The 11,353-nt window shown below is 38.5% G+C and overlaps 1 protein-coding gene across 1 annotated transcript; it reads right to left on the bottom strand.

Annotated features, from left to right (window-relative positions):
* Nucleotides 1-2,073: 2,073 nt before the first annotated feature.
* On the bottom strand, nucleotides 2,074-4,065 carry LOC118014396 (prefoldin subunit 4-like). Its single transcript, XM_035010673.1, has 2 exons — nucleotides 3,907-4,065; nucleotides 2,074-2,579 (listed from the first exon to the last, which is right to left on the bottom strand). The coding sequence occupies exon 2, from the start codon at nucleotides 2,530-2,532 to the stop codon at nucleotides 2,104-2,106; it is 429 nt and encodes a 142-aa protein (XP_034866564.1). The 5' UTR covers nucleotides 2,533-2,579; nucleotides 3,907-4,065; the 3' UTR covers nucleotides 2,074-2,103.
* Between the last annotated feature and the right edge of the window lie 7,288 nt (nucleotides 4,066-11,353).

Below are 11,353 nucleotides of genomic sequence, written 5' to 3' on the forward strand. Positions count from 1 at the left end.
TTATATATAGTGGTCTTTGAAGTGCCCTATTGGATGATTATATTATCAGTCAGGCTATAATCTGTCAACATAATTTTGTAGTTTTGTTTTTAGAATTACTTCCAGAAGCTACTTTATGAACCACATAAGAAAAGTCATTTTATATTGAATTTTTAAAAATTCAAGTTGGAGTTCTTCATATTGGTACCCACCTGAGCCTCTGGTATCATATTCCAAAACCTGTGTGTGTGTGTGTGTCTATATAAAGTTAGTATCTCACAGAAATTCCAATGAAGACTTTTCAAAAAGGTTTCCAACAAAGGCTGGGAGGTGCAACTAACACAAAATTAGACATATACCCTTGTGTGTTTTCCTCTTACGGTGACTTTGCCTCACATATTTATTGCATCAAATGTCTCCACCCTAACAGTAGAAACAAACAAACAAACAAACAAACAAAAAACAGATTTGGCCTCATAAAACAGAATTGAAAGATTTGTGGATCAAAGTATCCAGGCTCCCTAAAATACTAGAAAATAAAAATATATTCAGTAAATATTATAAAATGTACTCAACTTGGTAAGACTAAGAACTCAATCATCAAGTGGAAAAGACATGAGCTTGCTTATCCCTTATATATAATGTGTGGGAAGAGAACTAATATTTATTTGGTTCCTGGAATATGCCAGTCATTTTATACTGAGTCCACATGAAGTAGAAGAGCCAATTATACCATTTCATAGTAGAGAAAACTGAGGCTTTGAGAGGATAAGTTGCCCAAGGTCACAAATCAGATAAGTAGCAAAATAGGTACCTGGACCCAGATCTTTCAGGCTCTAAATTCTGTTCCCTTTCTACTACATTATATGAGAAATACCAAAACGAAAGATATAGTTTCTGTCCCCATAGAGCTCAGGGAACTTTATGTAAAAATATATAAAGATATGGATTTTTTTTCATTCTCTGTACAAATCAAAGAAGGCCAAGTTAAAATTAAATATTAATTGATTGAACAAAAATAATTTAAAAATGGCAATGTTGAGTTTTTATGAATCGATTAAAATCAAAACTTTTTCTGTAATATGGTTATTGATTTTGAAAGAAATTTAGCAATATAGGTCAAGAACCATACAAATGTTTATACCGTTTTGTATATAGCCGTTACCATTAATCTGTTTTTGGAACTTCAGCCTAAATTCTAAATTCAGAAAAATGGAGTAAATGTATTACTGTCTGAGTTGGAAAAAAATTCTCCTGTGTTTCTCCTTTACTCCCACATTATTACTACACTCACAACACTGCTGATACCAGATCTGTGGGTTTTCCACACATAAGTGATTCTGCATTATACCAGCTGCGTGTCCTATGATTCAATTCAATTCTGACACTGTCTACCTAGAGTTAGTGTCAGATTCCATAAGTTAAGTGCTCAGCCCCACAAGACTGCCCCCACTTCAGATGCAAATCACAAGTCCCACGTTGTCACCCAGGCTCCTGACCAGCCCGCTACAAATCAGGGTTCTTATAACTCCTCCTTAGGTTTGAAAATTTGCTAGAATGGCTCATGAAACTCAGAGAAACAGTTTCCTAGTTTATTGTAGAGGATATAATAAAGGGTAGGAGTGAAGAACCAGATGAAGAGATATATAGGACAAGGTTCAGAAAGGTCCCCAGGTGAGGAATTCTGTTCCCATGGGGTTGAGTTACATTACCTCCTGGCATGTTGATATGTTCACCAACCTAGAAGTTCTCTGAACCCCACACTTTTGGGATTTTTATGGAAGATTCATCATGTACGTGTGATGATCTTTAACTCAGTCTCCAGCCCCTCTCCTATTATTTGGAGAGGGTGTGGGGCTGTAAGTTCTGAGCTTTTAACCATGGCTTGGTCTTTCTGGTGACCAGCCACCATCTTGAAGCTATCCAGGAGACTACTAAGAGTTGTCTCAATAAAACAGAAGATACTCTTATCACCCAGGAAATTCCAAGGGATTTATGAGCTCTGTATCAAGAATGCAGCATCAAAGACCAGCTATTAAAACACCACGCTTCTTCTAGTGCTCTTGTCACTTAGACAATTACAAGGGGTTTTTTTTTAAACAATATTCAAGTTTATTAAACAAATTAAAAAAAAAGTATTATAAAATGTTTAACTGTCACAGCTTCGAGGTTTATGTTGCTCCCGAATTTTGCATATAACTGAACTTTCAGATCCGCTAACACTCGCTGAATTGATTCCACTCTGGCTTCTAAGGCGTCAATTTCTTCTTGCAAATTTTTCTTTGCTGCTTCTAACATTTCCTGTGTTTCTTCTTGAGAATGGCTAATGAAAACATCACCAATTTGATAAGGTATCATTAAGCAATCATCATCTGCAAGCATGATGTCCTCACAAGCATCTTCTAAATTCTGGAGTTGTTTCTTTTTTACTTCTATTTCCTCCTTCAGCTCTGTAATTCTACTTGTATTCCGTGCAAATTTGTTTATCTTTTGTTGATCTTCAAAAGTAACGTTGACATCTTCTGCAGCCACCTTCTTCATGGTGGCCGCCATCTTGGGACTTGACAATTACAAGGGTTTTAAGAGCTCTGTGCCAGGACCTGGGGGCAGAGACCAATAAATGCATATTTTCTATTATTTTACACTAACAGTATTAAAAAACAGGAAATAATTAGAAACAACCTATATATCCAATTTATTACTTAAATGGTTAGGTAAAAATTTGATGGGTCTATTATGTAACCACTAACATAATAATTATAACACTATGTAGCATTAAAAAATGCTCATATTGTAATAAAGTCACATTTGAGTATATAACAAATCAATTACTTATGATTTATGTCGTAAGAAACAAAAATATAGTCTAATGATGATGTAAATATGAAATAATGATGTATTATGGTGATGGGATAGTTTTAAAAACTGCATTTTAAAAAATTTTTCTATTCATCTCTATTAATCTCATAATGAAGGGATAAATCTCCAAACTTTCCAGTATTCTTTGCTGTTGCAAGACAAGTCACGCTCTTTGTTTTTCTAAACTTCCAATAAAACTAAGTTTTTGGAAACCAGTTTTATTTATGGGATAATTTTTAATCAAATATTTGTAGCTCAATCTTCAATAGTTGTCAGTAAGGGGAAAATGACACATTTGACATTTAAATATAATTGTCACAGCCTCTCCATTCATTGTGAATCTGTACAACTAAAATTTTGAAGCTTAAAATTATGTCTTCTAAGATTAGTGGTTGAAATTGGGATGCACGTTCAGTCTATAGATTTCCAAAGAAAGTACTTCCTTTCATTGACCCTGGGTGTAGACACAGGATTTAGAGAGCTTGGCTATTGAGATGCAAATTCTCTTTCTGGAGAAGGCTGTTGGGACTTTGTTACACATTTTTAAAAGAAGTATTTTGAAAGAGGAATGGTCCCTTAGCTCTGCTGGGACCTCAGCCTGGGACTTGGTGACTCTCTGGCTGTACATAATGAGGTGGGGGAGCTGAACCAGCATGGATGGCTGGACAGTAGCAAGGAGCTCATGTCAGATGTGGGCAGGCATGAACTCAAGGCCTGGAGAAGGGATAAGTGGGATGTGTGTTTGGTGGGTGGTGGATGGGTTGGAGAGGGTTGGGTGCTAGACAGGGGACAGGGTAGAGTTGGGAACAAAGGCAAAGCCAGGGCAAAGGACAGGGTAGAGTTGGGAACAAAGGCAAAATAAAAGACATGCTCACAGAACCAAAGGGTGCGCACAGACTTGAGCATTAAGCCTCATCAAAGAAAGCAAAGGCAAGAAACAGGAGCCAGGGATGAAGCTGGGCTGAAGGACAGGGGAAGACTGGTGCTGCAAATAGGAGCAAGGGAAGGGAGGTGCCCAGGTGGAATCGAAATTCTTTCCAAATCCAGCTGTCTCTTATTACTACTCACACTCTCCAGGTGCCTGGGTCCAGAGTTCCCCAAAGGAACTCAATAACTTCTGACTAAATGCCAGATGGCTTTCTGGATAAGGTATCTCAACCAACATCCTCCTTGAGGCACTACCACTGTTCCAGTGTCTGTAGCCTGGACTAAAAGTCCTCCTGAATTCTGGGAAGCTCCTTCTCTCAAGAACTACGGCCTACTTAGAAAAGCGGGATTCTTTCATAACTGCCCAGATAAGTGGTCCAGAGTTCAAGTAGTTTCAATGCTATACTTCGTAAAGCATTTCTCATTTCAAACAATCAGGGATAGATTCTCTGATCTTTACAAATGATTTTTAATCTCAGAGGATATATGTGTATACACACACATCTCGTTCCTCATGTAGATATTTATAATATGTATATATCCATATAAATATATAGATATGTATATTTATATAGACATATACACACATACATATTGCTTCTCTTGTTTTTGTTTGAAAAAAGTATTTTATTTTTTAAATACTTTTTTTGGAAATATATTTGACATATAACATCGTGCAAATTTAAGGTGTACATGTTATGATACATTTTTATATTGTAATATTGATTACCATTGTAGTGATAGTTAACACCTCTATCATATCATATAATTATCTTTGTGTGTGTGTGTGTGTGTGGTGTAAGTAACTAAGATCTAGTCTCTTAGCAAGTTTGAATGATGTCTATATTCAGTGTACTGTGTATTAGCTCTCTAGAACTTATTTATCTCTTCTCCCACCCCCAGCTTCTGGCAACCACCATTCTACTCTTTGATTTTTATGAGTTCAGCTTGTTTAGATTCCATATATAAGTGATATCATATAGTATTTATCTCTTTCTGTCTGATTTATGTCACTAAGCAGAATGTCCTCTGGATACATCCATGCTGTTGCAAATGGTAAGATTTCTTTCTGTGGATAGTATTCCATTACACCTAGATAGATAATAGATAGATAGAGGTATATAGAGATGTATATCTCCATTGCATCTCAATTAACATTTTTTGAAAAATGGGCATAAAGAACTGAACTATTAAGATTATGAGGAATAAATGAAATAACACTTGCAAAAATCCTTAGGATGTTATAGAAACATAAATAGTATTATTATCATTTTGGTGGAGTTACCCAATGAGAAGAAATGTTGGAATACTTTACAAGATTAACTGCTATTTAGAAGTGTGTTTCTGGTTTTGGAGATAGTGGCTCTTCTCAGAAATGTGAATGTTTGTATAGTAACAACCATACCTGTTTATGTAGCAATATGGACACGCTTACATTGCAATCAACAAAAAGAATAACAATTGAATAGACGATAGAGGCAAATATTTATGATCTGTGTTCTAAGATACAGTATAAAGATGAAGGAAATGCATGAAATACAGATATATTATGGTGGTGGAATAGGATTCTATTTGGCTGAACTATGACCACCCCTCTTTATGCTCTTGGTATTCAGTGGTTGCTGGTTGGTGTATGTGGGGTGGGGAGAGTGAAAGCATATTTCTACAAGGTGCCAAGAAACTTTTAGGAATAAAAAGGTGAGATCTTCATTCTTCCCTTTTGAGGTTCAATTTTGTTAGAACATCTCTGACCTCATGGGTTAAGGGGATTCCAACCAAAGTAATTAGTCAGAGAAGGAGACCAGATTTCTCCCACCAAGGAAGGAAATCCCTGTGAGAAGGGGAAGGTTTTAGGCTTGTGATACATGTTATATACAAGGACTAAATGGTGATAGGGGAGGGCTGGTTGCGAATTGCTCATCTAACCCTCACAAAAACTCTATAATATAGAAACTGGTGTCACCTTATTTTTCCCACTACAAAATTTAGGCTTAAAAGAGGGTAAGCAGGGCGTCTGGGTGGCTCAGTTGGTTAAGCGACTGCCTTCGGCTCAGATCATGATCCTGGAGTCCCTGGATCGAGTCCCGCATCGGGCTACCTGCTCAGCAGGGAGTCTGCTTCTCCCTCTCCCGCTCCCCCCTCTTGTGCTCTTTCTCTCTCAAATAAATAAAATCTTAAAAAAAAAAAAAAAGAGGGTAAGCAATTTGCTGCAAGTACGAGTGCTAGGAGGTGACTCAGAGTTGGGGCTGGAACCCCATCTGTCTCGAGGGTCCTCGCATCTCACTGCTGCACTCTCCCTGCTACTGGGATCTTTACATGGCTTTTCTCCTCCTTGGCTGGCAAAATAAAGAGATGCAAGTCAGGGTTAAGGATTAGGACAAATACTTCAGTGAGGAAGGTACTGGTAATTACAGAAAGGGAAGCTAAAAGGGCTTTGAGGTTTCCTGGCCGCCTGCAGGAGGGTGATGATTATCTGATGTAATCCACATTCTTCCCTGACTTTTGGAAATAAAAACCAAGAATTTTCAAGATGATTGCCTAAGATTAAAGGTCATTTTGTGGCCACATAGAGATGTGTTTTTTTTTTTATGCAAACTTGGTCTTTCTGAACCTTAATGATCTCATCTATAAAATAAGAGGGTTGCACTAAGTCATTGTTAAGGTTCTTTTCATGCTGTAATGTTTGTGAGTCCAGGAATTTATAAGCTTTTTCTGGTATTTAACCTTTGCCCTTAGTGTCTTCAGCACTATGATCAAAACTAATGGACTCAATTTAAAGTTTATGTGACAGGTAAGGAAACCAGGATAAAGGACTTAAGGAAGGTTATGAAGCAGGGAATATGGCAGCAAAAGGTTTTACAGCTATGAATTAAATGGAGTTGAAAGGATAGAATTCAGGATCTCAGAAACCAGTGGGTAAAGCAAAAAAGACTGAAGTTCAGACAAGTCTTTCAGAGGATTGATTACATGGAGAAATGGTTAAGATTCGGTCATGCCCTGATGTTAGCAGGCTCTAATTAGATTGGCCAGTTTGAGTTAGAAGAATGGATGAGCCATCACATGGGTATGTTGGCTGTCTGGTTCCCCATCACACGGCCCCAGCTCCATCTCTCTGGAGCTGGTGTAGTTCTGACACCATCACCAACAGTTCTACTCCCAACTGCACAAAGCTTTCTTAGTCTTCATTCAGGTGAACCAGAGAATGGATATTAATTAAGTAAAAGAAGAGTTAAAAAAAACAAACAAACACAAAAACTTAGAGGGGAGCAAACTTTACAGAATATAAATTTCTGATTCTTCTTTGAGAGAGTAACCACCTTCTTGTCCTCTTCTTCCTTCCTTCTTTCTTCTCATTTTCCTTCTCTCTGGTTCATTTCCCTCCCTCTTCATTCTTTCCTTCCATTCCCCCCCCCCACCCCCCTGCACTTCCTGAATACCATGTTTCATAGTCTGTGCTGGGCACTTTGACCAACACAAGATAGAGGAAATGCAGTTCCAGCTTCTCAGGTTGCTCTCTCAAGCAACAAGGAAGACAGACACAGATAAGGCACTGTGGTAAACCAAACTTAAACGAATCCACCTCCAGGTGACTTTCTCTCACCTCCAGCCCTGTCCTGCTGCCCCACCTCACCTCACGTCAGTCAGTCAGCTGGTGTTCTCTCCCCCTCCTCCCCGCCTCCTGTCTGCTCTCAGGATTAGCTGCCTGATGGCTAACAGATTTCCCCTCAATTGCCGGGGCGGTGGGGGGGGGGGGGACACACACACACACATAACCTCTTAAATTTCACTGTGCCATATCAAGCAGATTCCAGATGTCTGCTCACTCAACAGCTGGGTCTTCCTCTTCTTTTTTTTTTTTTTTTTTAAAAGATTTTATTTATTTATTTATTTGACAGAGACAGCGAGAGAGGGAACACAAGCAGGGAGAGGGGGAGAGGGGGAAGCAGGCTTCCCACTGAGCAGGGAGCCCGATGCGGGGCTCGATCCCAGGACCCTGGGATCATGACCTGAGCTGAAGACAGTTGCTTAACGGCTGAGCCACCCTGGTGCCCCTCTTCTTCCTCTTTTTATTAAGACAGGTTCACAGAGGGTTTTGAAAAATGACTTAGCATTTGCTCTTTTTATTGGTGTTTTTAGGACTTAATTGAGGGCTTACTTTGTGTTAAGTACTTGTACGTTATTTCTAATCCTTGTATTATTACTCCTCCTACTATCATTTCATAGATGAGATAACTCAGAGTGGTTGAGTGACCAGTCAAAAGTGAAACAGCTAGAGATGGAATTTGAACATGGCTAACTCAAAAACCCAAGCTCTTTTCACTACCTCTATGTTTCAGTGACAAAGGCATGTTCTTTTTATTCCTCTCCAGAGGAATTCTACTTCCAGGCTTTCTTGTTTGTTTCAGTTGTTGTTTTGTTTCTTGAACCTACCCACAAGGTAGAGCATATGTTTAAAGCTAGTCTATTAGCCTAAGATACAAATTGGACCCCTTCTAGCTTACACAATGAATATGGGATCTGTTTTTGCCATCAATTATAATCTCTACTATGATATTCAATTAAAAATTTAATAATTAGAAAAATTCCCTGAGTGGAATTATTTTTTAAAGAAATTTTAGAAGATTTATTTATTTATTTGAGAGAGAGAGAGACAGAGGGAGGAGCAGAGGGAGAGAGAATCTTAAGCAGATCCTATGCTGAGTGTGGAGCCTGATGCAGGGCTTGATCTCACGACCCTGAGCTCATGACCTGAGCTGAAACCAAGAGTGGGGCACTTAACTGGCTGAGCCACACAGATGCCCCTGAGTGGAATAATTTTTTAAAGTAAGACCTTTTCCTCTTAAAAATGAATTAAAGCTTATTTATAAAAAAACACATATAGTCTTATATGCATTAAGGTTCATTGTGCAAAACACATGTGGACTTACAGGCATTAACAAAAGCAAAAGGCAATTATAAATGTGCTCTTACTGATTGGTGTTATATACAAATCCAATGTACATTCACTAGACTTGTAGAAGCTGCCAGAAAAAAAAAATCTCACTTTAATATTGTAAAGCTTAAGAGTAACATTGTGAATTTTATAGCTGATTTGGTTCAAAAGACTGTAAGAGAAACCTAATGGATTATTAATTGTTTGTATCTCAGCATTGATTATATCATTCTTGCTGCATTAATATTAATTTGCCATAAGAATATTATGCCAATATACTTCTGTTGTTACACAATAATAATCAATAGGGGAAAATATAGCATTGACTTGAGATGCACTTTAATAGATTGTGACATTAATTTGTGCTCATTCTGTCATAGTGGAATTTTTATTGAATTGGTGATGCAGTTTGTGTCCATATTACAATAGTATCTCATGCCATGTCTCTATGGGGCACAGATATTCGCGGCAGTGTTCAAACATAAGGGGTTCCTTTAACCTCCCTGGGTGTCAACCTTTTTATCTGCCGGCACAATTATATTGTATCAAAAGAGTGCCTGGCACATAACTAACATTTGGTGTGGGTTTACTATTATAATTGATGAACCCCTTTTTAAAAGCAGGTACATTATTAGTAATGTTGCCTGTAGCACCTGTGATTGAATCTCAACCCACCAGGGTCAGAGATATTAAACCTGCTTAAATGTGGACCTCTGGTTTCTTACCTAATGTAGCTTACAATCCATGAGGGAGATTTGGAGAGGACTTTGGCAACATTTGAGGGATGGGATCTTTTAAGAGGGGAGATGTAGGAACAACATTTCAGATATCAGTCATCAATGAAGTTCTTAATTTTCAAGTTTTTCCAAACTGTGATTTCAGTGCATGTTCATGCAGAAACATCAGTCCTTCGCCCCGACAAGCTTTAAAAACACCGCATAGCATAGCTTTCATCTTGGAGACTCATAGTACTCATTTACACTGTAAAGGTCTAGGAGATGTCATGAAAAGAAGGAGCCCATTTTAACTTCATTTCACCCAACTTTTCTCAAACTTACTTGATGATGGAACCCCTTTAAAATATACCACCCTAAATAACTGGTATAATTAGTCTTCTGTGGAATACATGTAGAGAAATGCTGATTTGGAGAATACTTAAAACTAAGCTACTTTTTCCTTTTTAAAATGCATGGGTTTAAAACAAATCGTGTGGATAAGTAGCCTCCCAAATTTACCTTTTCATACATATTTAGGTGTAACAAAAGCTTATCTAACATGTGGTAGGTAGTGAATTCATAAAACCCAGACAAGGAGCTCAAAAGCCATGTACAAGCCAGATATGTCTCTGTTTATTTATTTTTTATTTTTTAAAAAAGATTTTATTTATTTGAGAGAAAGAGAGAGAGGAAGCAAGCACGAATGGCGGGGAGGGGCAGAGGGTTAGGGAAAAGCAGGACTTCATCCCAGGACCCTGAGATCATGACCAGAGCTGAAGGCAAATGCTTAACTGACTGAGCCACCCAGGTGCCCTGATTTCTGAAAAAAACATTTTAAGACTGTGTAACTGTGTTTATATTCCCATTCCAATTTCTTGAGGACCACAAAGATGAATTTGGGGGAAATTGCCATAGGGAAAAAAAATCATACTAGGATAAATTTGCATCCAATAATCCAGGCTTTGGTAATCCTAAGTTTTACTCAAATATTGTTTAGTGCTTTGTGCGAACAGTGCTAGGTTTGCTCTTGAAACACTTGATAGTCATGTGCTTTATAATTTAGATTTTAAAGCTCATTATTTTTCTGCATTATATTAGGTATCTAGTTCTGCACAACAAATTACTCCCAAATTTAGCCTCTTAAACAACAAACATTATCTTACACTCTTGGGGACCAGGCTGCAACCAAAGTGCTCACTAGGACTGTAGTTATCTAGTGATCTCGAGGTTGGATGAGGGGAGAATCTGCATCCAAGCTCACCAGTTTAATTGTTGGTAGGATTTAGCTCCTTGTGAGCTGTTGGACTGAGGGTCTCAGTTGTTCACTGACTGTTGGCTGGAGATCTCCCTCAGTTCCTTCCCACAGGGTGGCTTACAGCATGGCAGATGGCTTTCATCAGAGTAAGCAAGTGAGAGAACAGGAGAGAGTAAACAAGATGGAAGCCAGTCTTTTTGTAACTTCATCTCTGAAGTGACATCCCATCACTTTTGTCACATTCTGTTTGTTCCTGGACCTAGCCTACACTCAAGGGGAAGGGATTATACAAGGGTATGAAAACCAGGCAGTAGGGATCACTGGGGGCCATTTTAGAAGCTGCCTATCACACACATTAAAAATTGGTGGCATGAGGGGGGTGCCTGAGTGGCTCAGTCGGTTAAGCGGCCGACTCTTGATTTTGGTTCAGGTCATGATCTGAGGGTCCTGGGATCAAGCTCCATGTCAAGCTCCGCTCAGCAGGGAGTCAGCTTGCAGTTCTCTCTCTCCCTCTCCCTCTGCTCCTCCCCCCACTCACGCACTCATTCTCTCTTTCAAATAAATAATCTTAAAAAAAAGAACTTCTAATTCAGCAGTATTTATAATAGTTCTTTTTTTTTTAAGATTTTATTTATTTATTTGAGAGAGAGAGACAGCGCAAGCAGGGGGAGCAGCAGAGGGAGA

The sequence above is a fragment of the Mirounga leonina genome, unplaced genomic scaffold, assembly GCF_011800145.1.
Source record: "Mirounga leonina isolate KUSES-001 unplaced genomic scaffold, KU_Mleo_1.0 Mir_154, whole genome shotgun sequence".
NCBI lineage: Eukaryota > Metazoa > Chordata > Mammalia > Carnivora > Phocidae > Mirounga > Mirounga leonina.